The sequence below is a fragment of the Globicephala melas genome, chromosome 7 (genome assembly GCF_963455315.2).
Source record: "Globicephala melas chromosome 7, mGloMel1.2, whole genome shotgun sequence".
In the NCBI taxonomy this organism is placed as follows: Eukaryota; Metazoa; Chordata; class Mammalia; order Artiodactyla; family Delphinidae; genus Globicephala; species Globicephala melas.
Genome location: NC_083320.1, coordinates 25,043,682 through 25,067,161, shown reverse-complemented (window position 1 = coordinate 25,067,161; position 23,480 = coordinate 25,043,682). Strand labels below are relative to the sequence as shown.

General features: G+C 34.0%; 1 protein-coding gene across 1 annotated transcript in view; it reads right to left on the bottom strand.

Moving 5' to 3' along the window:
- Positions 1-23,480, bottom strand: part of ERBB4 (erb-b2 receptor tyrosine kinase 4) — a 1,112,005-nt gene that overhangs the window by 362,374 nt on the left and 726,151 nt on the right. The window contains exon 4 of the mRNA XM_030852949.2: positions 12,142-12,276. Within this exon, the coding sequence (XP_030708809.1) occupies positions 12,142-12,276 (135 nt within the window). The remainder of the gene's footprint in view (positions 1-12,141; positions 12,277-23,480) is intronic.

Below are 23,480 nucleotides of genomic sequence, written 5' to 3'. Positions count from 1 at the left end.
ACCCTCTTGCACTGTTGGTGGGAATGTAAATTGATACAGTGGAGAACAGTGTGGAGGTTCCTTATAAAACTACAGATAGAACTACCATATGACCAAGCAATCCCACTACTGGACATATACCCTCAGAAAACCATAATTCAAAAAGAGTCATGTACCAAAATGTTCATTGCAGCTCTATTTACAATAGCCCGGAGATGGAAACAACCTAAGTGTCCATCATAGGATGAATGGATAAAGAAGATGTGGCACATATATACAATGGAATATTACTCAGCCATAAAAAGAAACGAAATTGAGCTATTTGTAATGAGGTGGATAGACCTAGAGTCTGTCATACAGAGTGAAGTAAGTCAGAAACAGAAAGACAAATACCGTATGCTAACACATATATATGGAATTTTAGAAAAAAAAAAGTCATGAATAAAGACACAGACCTACTAGAGAATGGACTTGAGGATATGGGGAGGGGGAAGGGTAAGCTGTGACAAAGCGAGAGAGAGGCATGGACATATATACACTACCAAACATAAGGTAGATAGCTAGTGGGAAGCAGCCACATAGCACAGGGAGATCAGCTCGGTGCTTTGTGACCGCCTGGAGGCGTGGGTAGGGAGGGTGGGAGGGAGGGAGACGCAAGAGGGAAGAGATATGGGAACATATGTATATGTATAACTGATTCACTTTGTTATAAAGCAGAAACTAACACACCATTGTAAAGCAATTATACTCCAATAAAGATGTAAAAAAAAAATTTTAGTTTTATCATTATATTTATTTCTAGCAAAGCAAATTTCTTTATTCTGAAAAACACATTTTGATAAAACTATTAACTCGTAATAGTTAATTATCAACAAAGTAACTAGCAACTTGGGCGTATAGATAGCTCTTCTGACGCTGTATTCTACTTCCAGAGTACAGAGTTTGAACTGATTCTATAGAAAATATTTTTTAAAAGGCTACTTAGATCAAAATCTTAGTTTAATAAAGTGTGAGGAGGTAGGAGAATAAAAGTGGCTTATCAGGACACCTAATTTTGAGATGACTTTTCCTTTGTACATTTTTTTAATCAAGGTGGGTTTTTTTCTTTTATATATTTCTCTTACATATACTTAAAGGAGAACTTTAAGAGAAATGTCACTGCGTAATTTCCTTTCCATTTTCTCTTCCCTGCTTAGAAAGAGCACCTATAATTGCCGAAAGAATCACCTCTAAATAGAACATAATTTGTTCGTGCCAGGCAGCAAAGAATTAAATAAAAGTTGCATAGGGTTGCTTGCAACAATCTAGGCTTGAAAGATTGCTAAGTGGATTAGCAGCTTGATCTCCTTATTCATCTTTCCCCAGCTCATTGTAGGGATGCGGCTCCCCTGCTCCAACCCTCCAGCGTAACTAGTAGTCTTTCGCCCACCTCTGCTCCAAACTGCAAAATAAAAGTGGCGTAGTGAGTGGAACCGATAGGAGAGGGAAGACGTCTGAAAATTCTTTGCAAATTTTATGAAAGGGAAAACCTGAATACACCATTTTCAGTTACTTTTTTCTTTCAGTTCCTAGCTTTCTCTAAGTGATGAGAAATTAGAGAAGAAAAGGAAAATGTAAGCTCTTTAAATTCTACTTAATTGTGCAATTGAGTTTCAGGAAAAAAATTACATTAGTAAGCAGGAATAAGCATGTAAGGAAATCCATGAGTGATGGTTGTAGAACAGGACACAGACATAAACATAATCACTTTTAACCCATTACAGAGTAAACAAATCAGAGAAAAATAGCAGAGGGTAAAACTGAGTGGATTCAGCACAATTTTCATTCAATTCTACATAGTTGCTTTAAACATCAGTATACAAACAGGGCTTTAGGTTTAAAAAAACAAATCAACCATGGAATGCTCTGTAATCTCTTTCATATTAATCAAGTACTTGTTATTTGAGTCCACATAGAATTTTATTTGGTTTGGATAAGTTTCAAACTTTCTGAAAATTTAAGTCAATTTTGATCAACTTAGCATTTCAACCCCTACACCTAATTCTTCCAAGCTTAGAATTATTTGCAAATCCTCTTATAGCAGGATGACTCAAAACATTACATAGGGGGACATTTTTTTTAATTGTAGAAAAAATAGAATAAAAAATGTGGAAGATCACCAGAGGTCTCTTAGTGACAGTCACTTACGTTAATGTTCCTAGCTTTACATTTCAAATATTTTTTTTTTATTGTGGAAAAATACGCATAACATAAATTTTACATCTTAACTGGTTTTAAGTGTACAGGTCGGGGTACTAATACACTCACATTGTTGTATAACAATTACCACCATCTACCCCATAACTCTTTCCATCTTATAAAACTGAAATATACTCATTAAACAATAGCTCCCCATTCTCCCTGCACCTCCAGCCCCTGCAACCACCACTATATTTTCTGTCTTTATGATTTTGACTACTCTAAGTATTGCATATAAGTAAGGATCATATGGTATGTGTCTTCTTGTGACTGGTTTATTTCACTTAGTATAATTTCCTCAAGGTTCAGCCCGGTTGTAGTGTATGTCAGAATTTCCTGCTTTTCCAGGCAGAATAACATTCCATTGTATGTATATACCACCTTTTGCCTATCCATTCACCCATCTATAAGATACTTGGGAAAGATTTATTTTTGATTATATTACTTTTATTAGATTTTCTGTGATTGTTACCCAATTCAAAGTGTGTAGCTCTTATTACTTTTTTTTTCCAATAAAAAAGACATTATTCATTGCTAAAGATCTCTAATTCCAAAAACTTTCCATTTCTAAAAATGTTAGGAGTTACTACTTCAAAGAAAAGCTGATTATTCTGATTGCATGGCCTTTTTCCACTCTGAACAGTGTGAAAACCATTTTCATAATATCAGCAACTTTTAGTTAAGTAACGATATATTTTTTCAATGAAAATTTCCATAAGTGAAAAGACTTGTTAAAATCTAAAGTAATCTCAGACAAACAATAAAATCTTGATGGCTGCCCTTAACTTGACAATTTGAACCTAGAGACCTGCTATTTCATAAAATTTTGATCTTTTCACACCATTCACTGGAAGAAAGCGAGTCCTTATTGCTAAAAATTTATCTCAGCCACCCCAAATGGGACTCTTAATATCTACCTTACAGACTTTCTATAAGAATTAGAAATACAGTTCTTTCAATGCATGTCATATATCAGGCCCAAAAGGTCACAGGCCCTTAAAGCATTGCTATAGTTATCAATGAAATTAGTGAAGGAAGTTTCACATGACAACAGAGCGCTACATATTCTCTAAGAGGGGACTCATGTATTTGGTGGTCGCTCATTTGCAGCAAGCCTATATATTCTACATCAATTTTGAATCAGCATAGGTCTGAGATGTCTTAATCATAATAGGCTTTGCTAATCATTTTACTAGCATAGAAATCCTACACCAGATCAGTGCTACCTACAACCTGTCGCTAGAATCAATTAGAGAACTTTGATGATAGGTAGCCTCCCATCCTTAAACCAAACTGACCCAGTGAGAATCTCTGGGAGTAGATTATGACAAATGTCCAAGTTTGGAAACCATTAATCTACTTATCATTGGACATAAAAACCCTTGCCTTTTGTAATGCTAGACCATGATACACAGCATCTCTGCTATTTCCTTCCAACAAGCTATGGTCATGAAGATTTATTTGAAGGTAGAAATTTGAACATTTTAAGAGCTAGAGCAGTATGTTTGTGGGGTACAGAGGAATCAGTCTTTGAGGCAGAAACTCAGTTTACTTTGAGAGGGTAAAAGAGGCTTACTCTGTAAGCAAGGCTTTTAGTGAAAGGCTAAACAGGTAACTTCTATCTGTTATTCTTGAGGAAATCTTGAGTGTAAGACGTTAACATGAATGCAGAAGCTAAGTATACTGTTTAATAATTTAAATGAAAAATGTTAGCAGAATATGACCCTGAAGATATTTTCCTCTATAAATTTTGAATTAAACTGGCTTGTCTCTAAAGAGGTTATTCTTTCCTGAGTTGTGTGTATGTGTGCATGTGTGTGTGTGTGTGTGTGTGTGTGTGTGTGTGTGTGTTTATTCACCATTTGCCCCAGAGGAGACTAGGGTCCATGATCAGTTCATACCATGTATGATGTGTATGCTTAATTTTCCTTTTGCATCCTTACAGGGAGAAATGATAAGCACTGTACTGGGCTTAGCCCAGCATTACCTACACAGGGCTATGATGTTCACACATGGTAGTAGTGTACTTAGCTGACTAGCTGACTGTCAGATTTTCTATAATTGTGAGAGCTGGTTCTTAAATGCAGCCATTACTAAATATTAAAATATATAAACCCACAATTTAACTTTTATTTTAAAAAGGCAATATATACTTAAAATTCATTATATCCTGATTAGTTCACATCTATTGACTCTTTATGCTGGAAATACTACCTAAATGTATGCTAAGTGGGCATCTCTTCCAAAATCCACATTGGTTGCTAAAAAGGGATAACGTTAGGAATGTTTACACCATGAAAATCAGCAAACTCTACAAGTTGGCGTGTTTTCTTCTTTATTTTGTGAAGAGAGGTTATTAAATATTTACCGGCACACTACTGACATGATATAATTTTAGACTGAAGAACTGATGCTTGGGGACATGTACTACTAAAACCTTTCTAAGGAAGCCACATTATATTCGATGCCTGGAGTGGGCATTTTCTTATGCAATGAATTGATGTTTCTACTAATTCAGAAACAGAAAATGAAATGAGCCTTCATCTGGAGAAGGGGCAAAAAGCCTAGCAGACAATAAAAGAGTCGGTTCTTAAGGTTTACAAATGGTCAGAGGGTCCCAATAGTTAGGGATATCCTCACCTACAACACAAGAGCAGGAACACAAAAATCAAGTTTGGGCCTCTCTGTCCCTCAATAAACATTATTATTATTAGCAAAATCTTGTTAATAACTAATGTCATTTATGCTTTGAGGAAATTGGGGGTATAGTGGGTCTTCACAGCAGTTGAGGGACACAGTATAGCTGTGAGGTTTACTGTAGTCATTTGTGGCAGAAGCTGGGGTTGGCAGTAAGAGAACACAGCCAGAGTGGAGAGACTATGGAACTTATTCCAGATTTTAGGTGGTTTATATGTAAAAGGAAAGTGAAAACTAATTTATAATCATAAACTATTGAGGCCAATGTGTGTATATGTAAGTGTATGTGTGTGTATACACACATTTATACAATATGTTTACTTTATAAGTATATATTATATGTAAATGCATATATATATATGATTTGCAATAAAATAAAGTACCCCATGATATGAATGATAAATATGAGAACTGAGCTGAGCTAGGAAAGGTCTATTGTGGGAGAATTCTTCCATTCTGCCACCTGGGGTTGAGGTAAGGTACCCCTGAGGAATATTCTATCACTTTCTAGACAGCAAAGATCATACTTCTTTAATTTTATGTACATATACTATTTGATGAAAAAGTTAATTGAAAGAAAACTATTGCATTTGATGAAAATAAAGATTTGTCATAAAAAATTTATTCAAAAAGTGATACAATGCACTCTTATTCCAGGAAACTAAAGAATAAGAAAACCAAGCTAGCAGATACATTGTGCTTGTATCTTGTAACATTCTTACGTAACAGTTTATCCTGGAGTGAATTTCAGTCAACCTGGAAAACCTCTTTTTATAAATATAATGATAAAGGCCCTCTCAGATAAGGGTAAGATTCAAGTCCCTACTCTCACCAACAGATAAAAAATATGTCAGAACTGCCACTTGCTCTTATTTTCTTAAAATATATTCCTAGATTCTATTCTGTTTGCTAATATTTTGTTTAGAAAAATTGCATCTGAATTCAATAAGTGATTTTTAGTTCTTTTGTTTTGTCAGATGAGATTCATGAAGAATTTATTTTATACATCTTTTCAAAGAACTATCTTTTGGGTTCATGCAGATTCATTTAGGCTTTCTAATGCGTTTTCACATTTTTCTATTTCCCTAATTAAAACTTTTATCTTAAAACTTTTAAAAACAATATGCATAATTTGATTCTATATATGCATTTATGTAAAAGTGGATATGTGTGTATATAATACACAGAAACTGAAGCTGTATTGAAATGCACTGTGGGCAAATTTTGTTTTTATTCTACTACAAAATTCTAAACTTTGAAGAGTGCATGTATTTTACGTAACTATTTTAACAGTGAAGGAGTAACAACAGGTGATAAACTAAGAAAATCAAGTTTAACTGTATTTTGACATCCGATTATTTTCTAGTTCAACAAAATTATCTAGATAGGACACAACATGCAGTATTAGTTAGGAGCAGACAATTATTAAGATATGTAAGAGTCATTAAAAGAAAAATATAGTTTTAAGTTTTACTAATTTTTTTTTTTTTTTTTTTTTGCGGTACGCGGGCCTCTCACTGTTGTGGCCTCTCCCGTTGCGGAGCACAGGCTCCGGACGCGCAGGCTCAGCGGCCATGGCTCCCGGGCCCAGCCACTCCGCGGCATGTGGGATCTTCCCGGACCGGGACACGAACCTGTGTCCCCTGCATCGGCAGGCGGACTCTCAACCACTGCGCCACCAGGGAAGCCCTACTAATGGTTTTAATGCAGGTGGAACATCTGGTTTAAACAAACGATTAGTCTTCAGATTATGTTTGTGAACTTAATGCTCTTTTATGAATCTTCCAATTCCCCCACACTCCCACTGTGTCATTAGCTGGTATTTGGTTTGAGAAAGCAATTGAGAATGAGAGGTGCATCTGGTGTAAGCTAAAAAAAAAAGACTAGGATCTGCAGCATCTGAGTTGTAGCTTTCAGTGTCTCAGTGAGATCAAGCTATGAAATATTATCTTCTGGATGCTAAAACACACATGAAACAGAAATATAATAGAATATCCACTAATTAATATATAATGAAAATGTAACTGTCACATATAAAAATAATTCTGTCCACATATGGTCAAGTCATATGAAAAAAACAAATCTTAATCAGAAGACACTTTATTCCTTTACTATAAGAAATCACTCAAATTTTGACTCATATTAACTCATTTCTTCCTCATAATAATCCATAATAACCCTAGGAAGTTGATAATATAAGCTCTTAGCCAAGAACCTATGTGTGATCTTTCAAGCCTGACCATAGGTAGCTACGAAGGCTTTACCTGGCAGCCCTCACAGAGGAAAGCAGCCCTCCTTACAGCAGAGGTGGTGCACAGTCAATGTGCTGAGGTCTCTGAAGGGAGCTGCTTTCAAGGAGGACTCAGGGCTCCCTGACAAGCCATGCTTTTAAGCATGTTGACATTCCTAGCCCAGGTGCTTCCAGTAGGAGGCCTCTTTTTCAAGTGCCTGCCTTGGGTGCCTTTGCTGAAATGTCCTTAGAGGGGTGGGGGGGAACCCACTCTGGCTCATTACTCAGTACTTTCCCACTCTCAGCCCTTTCCCCTCTCCCTCCCTCCCCTCTCCCTTCTGGCCCCCAGATCCATAAAACTTCAGGCAGGAGCCTTTGCTTGGGGGCTCCCTCAGCAGTGAGACAATTTCCTGTGTTTGTGTTGATCAGCCTGATCCATCTGACTCTCTCCTGGAGCTGTTCCATGGTGAAAAATGGCACGGTGGAGGACTTGGTGCTTTTTCCACTGCAGCTTCTTGCTTATACTATTGCCTTAAGTGATTAAAAGCTTGAGTGTTACCTTCTTTTTGGTTCTTTGTCTTAACTGACCACCATGAAATCTAGCGGCTCAGCTAAGCTCTTGACTCTCTCCTTTTATAGTCGTGGAAATGGAGATGCTGAGAGCATAAGTGACTTGCCCAAGGTCACATAACTAGTAAGAGGCAATGTTAGATTTCAAACAAGCCTGTTAGCCTCCTAAATCCATTCTCTTAACTATACATCTTCTTCTTGGAAAATATCGTTGTCTATTTTTCCATGTTCAGATTCTGATCTACTTCCATTTGCTTAATTATTAGAGGGCAAGTAATTTCCATCATTTTGATATTCTCATGTTGATGAGCATTATTATAGAGCTCCAGGTAAGTGAAACATAACTCACTATATGATTTTTTTTCACTCTGAAGGGCAGCTTGTTGCACAGGCCCTATTGACATAGCTATTCAAGGATGTTAGAATGTTAGAGAAGTCATGCTAGGGATCTGTACAAGAAAAAAGACACTCGTCTCTACTTTATCCTGCTAAAGTTTAGACTGAAGTATCTCAAATATTTTGAAAAATACAATTTGGTTAAAATTATTCCAAAATAACATATTTTGAAAGAAGTAGTATCATTTAAAAATTGTTTTTACACACACTTCAAACCTTTTCCTCATTGTTTCAATTATAGCCAAAAAGTATGTCAATAAAAAGCCAGGTTGCTTTTGAAAACATTGCACTTTTCTGCTTTAAGAATTAGTACTCAGTCCATTCTCTACATCTGTGTCCTTATTCCTGCCCCACCCCTAGGTTGCCATCAGAATTTTTTTTTTTTTTAGATTCAGGGAGATCAGCTCGGTGCTTTGTGACCACCTAGAGGGGTGGGGTGGGGATATGGGGATATATGTATACATAGAGCTGATTCACTTTGTTATACAGCAGAAACTAACACAACATTGTAAAGCAATTATACTCCAATAAAGATGTGAAAAAAAAAAAAAGAATTAGTATTGTACCAAAACCCAAAAGCATACGTTAAGAAATACTTTGCAAAATATCACTTAAGAATGAATTATCCTTAAATTCTTGGTCAAAATTATGTGATTTGAACATATTTACAATTATTAAACAAATCAGTGTCTCCAAACACTAAAGGAAAAGTAGACACGTATTTTATCTTATAATTATTATAAATATAAAATATAAATAGAACATAAATATAATTAATAGAAATAGTATAACATAATTATATAAGTATAAATTAAATTAAGCATATACATGTGTATTGCCATCTTTACCTGAAATAGACTTGAAATGGATAAAATACCTGTCTGTGGATTATAATTTATTCTTCACATCCATTCTCTTAAATATAAGTGATGGATGGAGTAAAATATAACAAATTCATCTGATTTTCCTATTTATGACCTGATCTATTTCATTTATTTATCTATTTATTCAGTATATATCTGTTATCCATCTATCATGTGCTAGAACAGAGGACAGGATGATGAATTGGACCTTGTCCACAAGAACTTTTCATTTTAGAGTGAGTTAGGGTTCAGCACTGGTTATTATAGGGTTACACAGGAAAAGTTACCTAATCTTGCTTATAGAAGAGAACACTTCTTAGAAGAGATAACAACTGATGAGTATCTTAAAGTATGAATAAAATTTGCCCAGCAAACAAAAGAGGAAGGGCAGTGAAGACAAAGAAATTTTAAGAACTCATTCTATAGAGGGGGAAAATAAGTAGGAATCTGCTGAAAACTCCAAGTTGTTGGTTTTGACCCTACATTAGTCAGTTGCAGTTACAGTGTTTTTAGACAAGGTCATGGTTAGATTTCCATTAAATACAGCTCTTGCTGGCAGTTTGTCAGGTGGAGTTGTCAGGACTGAAGGCAAGGAGAGTAGTTAAACACAGGGGCTCTTAACCAAGGGTTCTTGGGCCCCTAAAGGGGCTGTGGATAGAATTTATGAGGTTCTTGAACTTGATGGGGGAAATGTTACATTAGTTTTGGGTCTCACATTTAAGTCTTTAAACCATGTTGAGTTAATTTTATATATAGCATAAGATAAAAATCTAACTTCATTTTTGTGTCTGTGGCTATCCAGTTTTCCCAACACCATTTGTTAAAGTGACTTCCCTTTTTAAAATAATATTTATGCCAATTACTATTTCAAACTGTATTACATATTAATCCCACTGTTAGAATACTTTATGTAATATAATAATAAAGAAGTATATTACTATATCACATAAAGTATGCTGACAGGTGTATTTCAATTTAATTTTTGTTGTAATCCTTTATAATTTATTTTATAAATTTATTGATTTTATACATATTAATTGATGATATAAAATATTCATTTTGAGCCTATTTATTTATTTTAAATATTATGAGAAGGGGGCTATGGGTTCACCAGACTGCTACAAGGGTCATGTCCTCAAAAAATATTAAGAATTCAGAGACTGTTCCAAGAATTCAGGCAACAGACGAAGTCTTGAACTAGAGCAATGGTATTAAAAAATACGTACAATGAAGAAATAGGCAAATTCAGCATGATTTAGCAATTAAATAAATGTCAAGAACCAAAGATAAGGTGAACTCAGTGATGCCTACCAACGTCTTAACTTGGGTGATTTGATTGGTTGGTGGTGGGTAGTTCTGGTACTTAGTGGGGAAGCTGAATTTTAAACCATGAGAACAGCCAGTAATCACCCATGGGGAGAAGGCAAGTGAAGAAACTGACTCAGGATAAAGCCATGGAAAACCAATATTCAAGGCCATCCAATTTATTATTATCAGATATGGTATCATGCACTGTATATAATGTGTCAGCAAATAAAACTCATATGTAAAGAATAAAACTTCAACAAGCAATTGGTGGTTAATCTGTAAAGAATCATTTGTTAAGATTCTACTCTGCATTTATAGTTTTTGTACCTGCAATTTTTTGCATGCAAAAAAAATACAGCTACTGGTGCCTAATTATAGCCACAAACATCCAAATTTACCCTCAAAAGAATAACACAAAGAGATACCATCTGTGAAAGTGCAGTAAATCCCTCACACCTTTCCTGCTCCACATCCTGTAAGGCTGGTGGACACATTCCCTTTGGCTTCTATCTTGGGCTTTATTCTTGCCTGATCTCATTCATGCATTATAGGCTAATAACTAATAATCTGAAAGTCAGTAGGCCTTTCCTCTTATCCAAACATTATGATTTTCCCCCCTCATATAAAGTGTACTACGGTATGGGCAGACTGAAAAATGGAAGCCATGTCTGAAGCACATCATTTGCTTTGTTAGTGTGGACAGATTCAATTTTTCGTTCACATGTAATTTTACAAGGTATGCAACTTGAACACTGTTGAACAAAGATGATATCTCATACAAATTTCTGCTTAAAGGTGACAAGCAAATTACGTTACTTTACTTTTTAAAGAAAGTTTTAGCCACTTATTAGAAACACAGCTGTCAGTTTTGTCAAGTATATTCATATTTCTCTGTTATTAGGACCATCAAGAAGTTTAATAATTGTCCCTTGGAATTTGATTTCCTACAAAAGTGCTATAACACAATCAGTACTATTGCAAATAATCATTGAACTGTATGAAGATAGTTACGATTTCAGATGGGAAACATATAATAATAGATGAGAAATATAAAACCCAGGGTAATTCTTGATAAAGATTCTGTTCTCATACATATGTCAGTAATAATAAATGTGGGGACAACATAACCTGCTGTATAAAAGTGAAACAGATTCCCAGCAGAATAATTTCCAAAGGCTTTAATGAGAGTTCAAATATTACTTGCTTATCATTTAATCACATTAAACAGTTTGAATCTAATAAATCCTCTGTTGTAGAAATACTATACACTTTAAGAATGGGAAATTGGCTAGTTTATTAGGCTAATGACTAAAACCAGAATGTAATATATATTTCTTCTGTATGAAATATATATTTCTCCATTCTATTTATAGTGTTTAGAATTGTGATAAGGTACTACCATGAAGGTTTTAGGGGTAAATGAAGGCTTAGGAATTCTAAAATTTTCACTGGTTTTTATTTCTTATCTAAAAAATTCAGTGAATAGGAAAGTACATTTTTGTTCTACTACCTTTTTCTCAGTGGTATATGAGTCACAAAGAGTTGAAGTAGCAGTTACACACCAGCCTTAAGTTTATGGACAATGGGCCACATGCTTAGACATTAGAAATATGGTAAAATAATTTAGATTTAGCAAAAGGGATCAGGTTAAGACAATGAGAATTTGTAAAGGGGGAGTATCATTCTAAAAAGAGAGTTAATTAGAAGCAAAAAGAATGTCCTGTCATACATAAATAAACATTTCAATGGATGCAGTCAAAATTCAAAATACTATTAATGACAGGATAAACATAAGCCATTCTTGTGAAAACAAGAGGTAGAAGAATCTCTTGAGACATTAAAAAGGATAAAGCTACTCACATCCTGAGCTACCATTTGTTGACACCAGAGTCAGGTTGGAAGGCCATGGATTCCGAACAATATCTTGCCAATGAATTGTGTCTGTATAACAAAGAAACTTGTTCTGGTCTACATAGACTCCACCGTTTAGGATTTCTGTATTAAAACAAACAAACAAACATAGATTTGTTGTCAAACTTTTTGATGATAAAAGGTAGTCAATAAAAATGATTTACTGTTAAGCTATTTTCAGTGTTAAATTACAGTTACTTTGTTAATAGCCAAGATATCTTTAAAAATATCTTTTTCCTGAGCCATATAGGTTGCAGAAATTTGAAAACATTGAACAATACAAAGAAAAACAACCACTCATAATTGAAGCACTCAGAGAGAAACACTCTTCACTTTTTGGTACAGATGCTATCAGTCTTTTTTTATTTCCTCTGAAATTGGAATAATATTACATATAATATTCATAACCTGCTAGTTTTGTTAATACTAACTGGTGAGTATTCAATGGTAATTAAATATTATTCTATGTTATTTCTAAGGAGCATATAATATGTTAGGGTATAACTTAAACAGTACTTACTTAACCAATGCCTTCTTATTGGTAATTTAACTTGTTTATCTCTGATTAGTTCTTTAAAATTCTTTCTATAAATAACATTCACAGATTGTGAATATTTTTAAGACAGATTATTAATATTTTTAAGACTTTTGCTACAAATTGTCAAATTTCCCTTAAAAATATTGTTTCAGTCAATGTGACACTGACAGGAATCAGTTAGGTAATAAGTAGTGCAAAGTGGGAGCCAAAATTAATGCTTCAATCACAAAAGTGTTCTTTGTTCATCTCAAAGGTAGTCAACAGAATTGCCAATTATTCGTTAAGAACAACACACAGCAAGATATCGTAAAAACTCTCTGGTTCATTGGAATAAGGGCAAGATTGTGGGATTATGTGCATCAGAGCCAAGTTTTACTTGATTCTCTATTTCACTACTCTAGCCTTAATCAACTAACTTGTCCTCTCTGAACAATGGCTGATCATATACATAGATTCTCATTCAGATAGCTTTAGGTTATCCAGAAAAAATGTAGATATTCCCTCTGAAAATACTATTCTTATCATTTTAAGAAATTGGCGAGAAATACACATAGCATCTTCCTACCCAATATCTACCACATTTTTTCTTCTTGTCCAATACAAGAACAAGGTAAGAGAAATCATATATCAGTCCATAAAGCATCCAGATACAAATAACAAAAGTCCAATTAACAGTAATTTATATAGATAAGGGATGATTTTTCTCACATAATATGAAACCTATCGGAGGCAGTGTGGATATTAGTTTAGCTGTTCTGCAGTACCCACAACCTGCTATGTATGTGGGCTTTATTCATTCAAGGCATATGATGGCTGCTGCATCTAAAGGCAAGGTAAAGACAGAAGAGCAAGCAGGAGACTTCATCTGGTGAAGCTTCAACTTTCAATTTGGAAAGACATGCTTTCCCCAAGGATTATGTCTGCATTACAATGGCCAGAACAATATCCCATGGCCATTCCTACTGCAAGAGAGGCTGAGTGAGCAAGTATGTAGGTGAACATATTGTTATTCAAACAAAAGCCAAATGTGCAGGGGTGTTAGTGAGGAAGAAGAGGTCCGTGATACTGGGAAGGCAACTAACTCCATCTCTTGTGCTGGCCTTAAGAAAATCACCTCTCCTGTGCAGTATCCCAAGCTAAACCTTTAAGAGTCCCCTTAAACCGAAAAGGGGCATAAAAGAATGAATGGGGGCTTCCCTGGTGGCGCAGTGGTTGAGAGTCCGCCTGCCGATGCAGGGGACACGTGTTCGTGCCCCGGTCCGGGAAGATGCCACATGCCGCGGAGTGGCTGGGCCCGGGAGCCATGGCCGCTGGGCCTGCACGTCCGGAGCCTGTGCTCCGCAACAGGAGAGGCCACAACAGTGAGAGGCCCGCGTACCGCAGGAAAAAAAAAAAAAAAAAAAACACATAAAAAAGGTATTTGTGGAAGTAAGATTGGTGGTCACATATAAAATGCCTTAGTACTTTGCATATATAAAATCCTTCAGATTAATTTTGACATTTCAGGGATTTCCACATTTAAAATCAATCCCATTTCCATCATTAATCCTTTCACTGACTATTGCATCCATTTCCTCAAGTGAGGGGGAAAAAAAAAAAAGAAACAAAAAGAAATTAGATAATGTTTCTACTTCCAAAACCCAGTTCATTCCTTTTCATGACCTAACAACACAACCTTCATCAAAGCAGAGGGGAGATGTAAGATGTAATAAAGATTGTGAAAATGGATTTCTACACTAATGTTTGGCATTAAGTCTCTATCTAAGAAATGTGACGATCTCATACTAATAGCTTTCTCATGAGACATTAGGTGATGCTCTTCTGCTCTAGGAACAATTCTTCATTAGGTGACAAAGAAAGGAGATTTTGACTGCTATCCAGGAAATGAAAGTTATTTTTCAGTCTACATTTGGAAAAGTTCTACTTAAAAAAAAATGTGAAGAGAAAAGGTAATAGCTCAAACATTGTAGAAAGAGTATATTTTTCAGGAGTTACATTTTAATTCAAATAGTTCATACTGACGGATCACAGTATCCATCTACAACTTCCTATCTAAAAATATTTAAATAGAATCAGATTATATTATACTGAACAATAATCTCATCAAATCCTGTTCTTCGATAAAAATTAATCTGTTACCAATGTTGACATCTGTTTCTTAGAAATACTCTGTTCAAGAGCTTGGCTTATACTTGGAAAATGATTTAGAAAAGAGGCAATAATAATTCAAGTATAATCTTACATGTTAAAATTTTAAATTAATACTACAATCATGATCAATCTGGATGAGACTTTTATTCTGAATTCAAAACCCAGCATCTGCTAGCAATTCTGGATCAGGGGGATTTGTAAAGTTTTAGCATTTAATAATGTATATGTATATTTTCCCTGAAAATAGTCTTTTTTTCTGTTATGTTTGGCTTAGACCATAATCTGTAGTTGAATGTTATAACCTCACAATCAGAAAGTGTATATTTTATTGATATTTATAGAAGTTTTTATGTACATTTCATCTTACATTTTCTTTTGATCAACCTGATTACTTAAACGTGTCAGAAAATAATGTCAAAATTGCACTTATTCATTTATATGGTTTACATTATTTTATAAGTTTATACAGTGTTAAAATATTGATTTAATATGCTTCTGTGGGGAAATATTCAGTTAGATTTATTGCTGGACTAAGCAAATTCTAGGGAAATGTATTGACCTGCAAGAAAGTTGTTAAAAGACACAGATTATTTGCTGGACAAAAGGGATAGCTAATGTGTCTGCCTTCGCTGACTATAAAGCTTTTTTAAAATTATATGTTTAGATTAGAAAAAGGGACAAAGATTGGAAAGAGAAAAGCTTGGTAAGATATTTATCCAGGACGATACCAGAAAAGTGTCCGGCTGTACTTTAAATCTACCTTTGCTAACAGATTAGTTTCTATCAGTTTTACTAAAGATTTATTAGAAGGTACCACCTTTGTTACACCAAGAGCTTCTATCCCATTAGCATGAAATAAAGTGATTAATAATTATATTTTAAGACCATGACAAAAAGACAATTTCTAAGGAAGATAGGCAAATGAGACCCAGACTTCATTGATATTCAAACAAAGATGCCTGGAAGTGTGGAAGGACTCAAAAAATGTTGAATAACTAAGAAGTTCAAGGTAATCTCATTACATTGAATTTCACTTTCCCTGTAGGAAATATATCACAGTAAATAAAGAGAGACACAAATAGATTCTTAGTCATTGAAATAATTGGTAGAAAACAATCTGTTATGAATTTTCTTATCATATTATATAAAAATATTTCCAGCAAGTTCACAAAACTATGTCTCCTTTAAAAATGCCACCATTAACTATAATAAGATATATTAAATACAACTTTCTATGAAAAAAAGTATAATTTCATTTCTTAAAAAACTCCACTAAACACTTAAGTATGTTTGTGTCTCAAACACTTCCTACTAGATTAATACATGCAAGTCAAGTAAAAAAAGAGAAAAAAAAAAAGCATGACTTTTTTTTTGTATTCAGAGTAAGTATACTGTAGTCCACACTACTCTCCAATGTGTTAAATTTAACATATACAGCACATGATTTGTAACTGAAATAATTAGACTAAACTCCATGAAGGCAAGGGCTATTTTTCAGCGCTGTATCTATATTATCAAACTTGGAGCAATATTTAGTCAATGAATATTTGTTAAATTGAACTGAAAAAACTTGTACCCTGATATTTGTCACCAACATTGATCAACTAACTTCTGTTATAGTTCCTAATTTTAAATTACATTCTGACAAAATCAAAGTAAGAATGAAAGTTATCTTTTTTCCATAAACACTCTACAGTTGATTTTTATTGGTCCTACATTTCATTAAGCCAGGGGTCATTTTTGTTTTGTTCAAAACTGTATCCCCAGTGTCTATCATGAAAGGCACAAGCCAGATACACAATAAATGTTTGCTTCATAAAAGAAAATATAATATCTGGAGTATAAAAAATGAAATACATATATAATTTTGAGGTTAGAGTTTTTATAAGTTGAAAGAGAAATAGTTTTTATTACATAAAATGCTGATAATTGATAATGTGCAAAATTACTGCAGGCAGTACATTAAATATTTATAAGGTACATTTAGATATATTCATCGGTATCCCTAAACCTATTTTGTGTACCAAATTCAGTTATCATTTATCAGGTGAATAATGATGATTATGAGCTATCCCAGACAGATAAAATTCCCCCAAACCTGTACCAATTACCTAGCATGTGCTACACAAAAGTCTAAATGCGTGTTTTTATGTTGAACCATAAATCTACCTCACATTGTTCCTTAAATTACTTTTTAGAAAGCTGTAAAGTGTCAATATGACATTTTAAAGAAGGTGTAAAGTACTTGTGTCTCAGAGATCCAATCCACAAAGTTTGTACATTTAACCATTTCTTCCCTCGAGTCTCATTTGCATGAGTCTAATAAAGAAGGAAATGTTTGTGTTATTTAAATAGTTATTTTGTGCTTTTCATTTCTTTTCAAATGCTAGTTATTATAGTGAATCTGGGGGATGAGTTACCATTAAGAGAATCATTGACATTTTGCAAATATATTCTCGCAAAAGAAAATGTGATAAAATACTAAATCTTGGCTGTTTTTTGCCCCTGCCCTGTAAGAAATAGCCTGATTGTAATGTAGCATCCCTGCTGAAAATACAGATTAATCTGACCTTCTGACTAGGTTTAAGGAGTCAACAAAATTGCTTTGACTCCCAAGCACAATTCATAAATAAGACTGAATGTCTTTCTCTTTTTACAAAATAAAGATTATAATTTTAAATGCAGTTAGCCATATTTCACTTGAGTTTACGTGATCAGTATCAATAGTAAACTTTTTACCTCTACTCACAAAGCTAACAAGCACAATGATATAAGAAATATCTAATAAGCAAGGATGAAATACTTAACCTCAATCCCTGACTGCGTATTTAAATGTCTTGTTTTGCATGGGTGCATTTACAGGTCAACCTTAGAATTAAAATGATAATAAAAGTAAATAAAGATTAGAAATATTGCACTTGTCTAATTGGGAACGTCTGAATAATGCATACATCAGAATTCTATTGCTTATCCAAGCCAAAGGTCACAATCAAGAAGTCAAAGTCCAAAGTGGCAAAAGCCCATTTTCAAGATGAAGCTGCAGGAAGCAGTTACTGGATTTTCTCAGACACAAAGCAATGTATCTTTCTCACTGTCGTCACCTTAAGCCACGAAAGTCTGTTGGCAGATAATGATACAAAAGTAATACAGCTCACATCATCCACCTGTGATACTTAATACATCATCTCTGGAATGGACTTGGGCCAGAGATTCCTGTATCTTTCCCAAACCCAGACCTTTCAGCTGGGAGCACAATGAATTGCTGCTACCCCACTGGGTCAGCCCTCAAGGTTCATTATTAATAAGCTGAGACTCTAAAGGCTAATGAGAACCGGGTGCTTGAGGAGACAATGGCTCATTCATCATCAATCAAGCTTTGAAGTTTTTATACAGATGATTTAAGGAGAGTTGAAGTGTGCAAAATTGAAATGTCACATTTGTATTGGGAGTGGGGAGAGGGTGATAATGTAAATGAGTGATGTAACCTTCTGTATTTCAGCTCGATGATCAGAGTCAAAAGCTCATGGTTGCGGACACTGGATACCGAATGTTAGGAAATAACAGTGGACAGTTTTTCAAACAGAGCAAGGCAATTTCAAGAAGAAATTATTAGATTCATTGACTGAAAGTTAGCTTAAGATAGAAAATAGTGGCAAAAATATCTTGATTTCAATTGAATGGAGCTTAGTAATTCTCTCCATAATGTTCCAATGTACTAATACTTCAGGATCCAAAACAAGTCTCAGCTTTCAATATGTTGTAGCTTGAGTCCTAGCTCTGCTGAGAAGTCTACTATGACCGTCTAGTTTTCAGAGGTGAATTGCCTCTAACTTTTATGACATTGATTATCTGAACCATTCATCTAACAGAACAAATGCCACCTTATCTTCTTTATTCTTTTGTATATTGTCTCCCCTATCATAATGTACGTCTCTAGAGGATAAGAACCATGACATACATCTTTCTGCGGCCCTGGTACCAAAGAAAGTGTCAAGCACATAGTAGAAATTCAAATGGTTTTGATGATTATAATGATACTGACATCTTCAGAACATGACCAACATTTGTAAAAAGTTCTTAGTTGCTTAATTAATAACATAATAGTGATATCTTCTCCTTATGCAGTAGATGATGTTTACATTATAAACCACATAAAATATTGAATACAATTTGTGTGATCTTAATGTATCAATTCTTTCTATCCATTAGGAAAGTAGTAATCCACTTAAACATTCATATTCTCTGGAAAAATTTAAAAATAAATTTTGTCTTGTAACTGGCTTTAAATTACAAATACAGAATTTCCTTCTCAAATTGTTCTCTTACCTCATTATATAATTCTATGTGTGTGTCAACATGTTTGATATTTTTCTTCTAATAATTTCTCCCAAACTTGTACTCCCCCTGTATTTCCTTATTTCCATTACAACCAAAATAAAATGCTGTAAAAGTCAATTAGACTCAAAACTTGAGATTTGTAATTAATACTTCCAGCTCAATATTTAGTCAGTCACGACACCCTAAATAAAATCCTCATAACGTTTGTTTTAATTTATCCCATTCTTTTTTATATTACCTGCTCCTTATTAATTTAGGTTCTATTATCTCATACCAGATTCAACGTTTTGCTTCTAACCTACCATCTCCACAAATCCATCTTACATATTAAAGTCATAATATCTTGTATACTATAGCTAGATATATAGAAAGATAGAAAGAAAGATAGAGATGTAGATAGCTATACTATAGGTAGGTGGGTGGGTAGAGAGATAGATTAATATTTCTCTATTAGGGCTTTGAGTATGAAAGCAATAATATTAAATGTAGTTAACTGGGTAAAACTAAGTTCAAAATCTAGTTTTTCACTTGCTAGATGTGTGACCTTGTATACATTTCTGAGACTCAGTTTGTTCAACTCTATAATGGGAATATTGTAATCATACGATCTGTCACACAGTTGTTGATTATATTACACTTTATATTTAGTAATTACTCAAATAGCTGTTCACTGATTATGTTGTCTCTTAAAGAGGGTCCCTGCAAACAGCCACAAGACAATTATACAATACTTATGTCTCATTGGTCTGAATTCAGTCATGGAGCCACAGCTGGGCACGAAAGGCAGGGAATCACAGTCTTTGTACTGAGTGTTATATGACTAGCTAAACTTTATATACTATTTAAAACTTAGACAGATGTAATGGAATTGGGAGACAACAAGCAGTCTCTGCCATACTGACTCAAAAGAAATCTCTTGGCATCTTATATATGCTTATAAAACATAAATCTTGTGAATTGAACAGGCATAAAGATTTTTTGCAAAATTTGCATTGAAGTACAATATACGTACACAGATGTGCATATATCATATGCAATGTGTTTTTACAAACTGAACACACTTATGCACTCAATCAAGACAGAACTCTCCAGCACGACAGAAGCCTTCCTCATATTTCACTCCCTATTGAAACCTTTATCCTGGCTTTGAGCAAGATTGCTTTCACATAGTTTTGTATTTTATACATAAATGGGATAATAGTGTCTGCATTCTTCTTGTCTGACTCCCTTTTGCTCAACATTACGTTTGTGAAATTCACCCATATTGTTCATTTTCATTGTTGTATGGTATTGCATGTTTTGTCTATTATACTGATGGGCATTTGGGTATTTTCCATTTGGGCTATCACAAATAGTGCTGCTAGGAACATCCTAGAATATGCCTTTAGTGACCATATGTGCACATTTATGCTGTAGACATAAGTAGAAGTGAAATTGCTGGACCACAGTGACAGTTTTCCAAAGTGCTTTTTGCCGATTTACATTCCCAAGAGTTTAGCCTCTTGCATACTATTTTTGAAGTGTAATTTTTTAAGTCAAGAGGTTTCTTTCCATTTACTTGAAAATGGATCTTCCTATGTGTGAAACATTTACAAAGCACTGAGGTAAACCTGATCTCTATTTGAGGTTATTAGGAAACAATTGAGTAATTAATGTACCAGATGTTACCCTCCTAACTTTTTAATTTTGGGGGGGGCGGAGGGAATCTGACTCAATGTTTTGAAAACGATATTTTACAATATATTAGAAAAATACATTAAAACTATATCAATAATTATAAAAATAAAGAGCAAAGTATGGCTTCTAGAAGTTGGATGAAAAAATTCACATTAAGCGAATATCTCTCCAATAAAAGAGATGAACACAATCAAAAGTATATAAAAAAGAATGAAAAATTCACTATTTTCTTATTAAAATAGAACACTCCTTTACATAAAGATCAAATATTTTTATTCCCCTATCCACCAGAAAGCCTTCATTACAGACAACAATCCTCTTAAATAACTGCTCTAACTTCCCAGAAAATGTAATTGCTTCAGTAGAACAAATCCATAGAGTTCAATGTTTTCATTACCAATAAGGGGGAAAGTCATCTTAGTGCCCAGAAATGATCTGTCTGTTTTACTTACAGGCTTTAATACAATAAGCCTGGGATAAACTACAAGGTCACTTTCAAATATCTCACCTACGATATTAGTTTATATAGTTTTAATAACTCTTCTCACAATGTGTGATTTCTTCGCGACTTCTTTAGAGTATTTCAGAAAAGTATTATTTCTCTTGATGACAGTGACAAATAATATTGCTGTATGTGTTTGTTGCTGGCAAGCTAAGACTTGCAAATAAAAAATAAAGCAAGAGAAAGCAGAATGACTTAATCTTGTAAAATGATTATAATACGATTTTAAGCATCAAGACTTTTAAGAGGCTATTTAAAAATAACAAATACATGGTTTGGGGGCCTGGGTGCCTCTGCTAAAATGTCTAGATGTTAAAGTAATGCCGAAGATAATAAATAAAGACAAAATTTTACAAAATAAAGAAGTCATAAAATAAGAGTGCAAAGAAGCAGATTCTAGAACATTTATAAAACCCACAAGTAGGTCTACGTTGACTTCTTTTAAGTACAGTTTTAATCTGGAGACAATTAGAAAAAGAATGATTGAATGGGAGTAGCCATCATTTTGTAAAGCACAGATTTCAAAACCTGAAATATCAGATATCATGGCAAAATAGAAAGAGAAATAGCTTTGGAGTTAGATTGGTTTGTATAAAGTTTTAAATTAGTATACCTTACATGCAGGAAAATGCACAAACCTTAAACTCTATGTTTTTTAAATTTACATGTATATGGTGTTTGTGCCTCTGTCTCCATGCTGCCACCACCCAGACAAAGACACAGAATATCTCTATCACTCCAGAAATTCCTCCTTGTTCCTTCCTAATAATGTGTTCCCAAATCCACTATTCTATCATCACAGATTAGTTTTGCCAGTATATAAGTTTATACAAATGGAATAACACAGTATGTATTCTTTTCTCTTGCCTTCTTTTACTTAAAATAGTATTTTTGACATTTATTTATGCTGTTGCCTACGTTAGTAATTTGTTCATTTTTATTGTGTCCTATTCCTATATATGAATATGACACAATTTGTAGATTAGTTCATATTTTTTAAGCATATCTTTGCTATTTTTACCTGTGTGATTTCACGCAAGTTAGTTTAAGGTTCTATTCTATTATCTAGAAAATAGGAATAATAATATTTAATTTGTTGGTTTACACTGAGAATGACAATTATGTATATAAAGCACCTGGTACATACTAGGTCCTCACAAAATGGTAGCTATTTCAAAATATGTTTTGAATGTAGTTCAGGAGCCTCCTTTGTTCAAAGTATTTAAACATATGTGCACATTGAATAAAGTATTGGATCTTTTGGGAGGAAAGAATACCAAATAAAAACTTCTGAGAATCATACAAAATTTTCATAAGTTAAGTTTGGTACTTGGCATAATAATTTTAGACCTAGATATATTAAGCTAAAATATTTTAAAATGTACTTCCAAAGTTGACTAATAAAAATTGGGGTTATCTGTATTTCATAAGATAAACTGTTCCTGAGGACAAGATCATAAATTCTGTAACTCACTCTTTCCCTATAATGAGTAATCCTGAATATCTAGTTGGGTTAATCCTTTGAGTCATTTCTTGTCATCTCTGTAACTATATTCCATGACAGTGCTTAGAACTGGTAGATTTCCTTCTGTTCAGTTCAGGTTGGTACATAGTTCACAGGTCACCAAGTCTCTGCTGGTAATTTCCAGGTGACCTTCACCTCGGCTGCCACCACCACTGTGCTTCATAGAAATCAGGGTAAAATCCAAAGGACAGGGACAAGTAAACTGAGCTGTCCTCTTCCATTTCAAGAGTCGGGCATTTTTGCTGAAGCAGAATGGATTCATTAGGAAACACAGAGCATTATTAAACATATCTGTGTAGCTCCGGGTTGGTCAGGGAGGTGGGATTCCTCCAAACTTTTGTTTAAATTTATTAAAGTTTTTTTAAAAATAATAAATTGTATATTAAAAACTAGCTGTGTAACAAGTACTGCTGTAATAAGACTGCTAGTTGATATAGGGCAAGAAAGTTCTTTACTCTTGAATGAAGAAAAGATATAATCAAATATTATATTTGCTCAGAGATTTTAAGAATTAAAGCTATATATTTAAAATATTTGAAGAAAAAAGTTCATTAAAA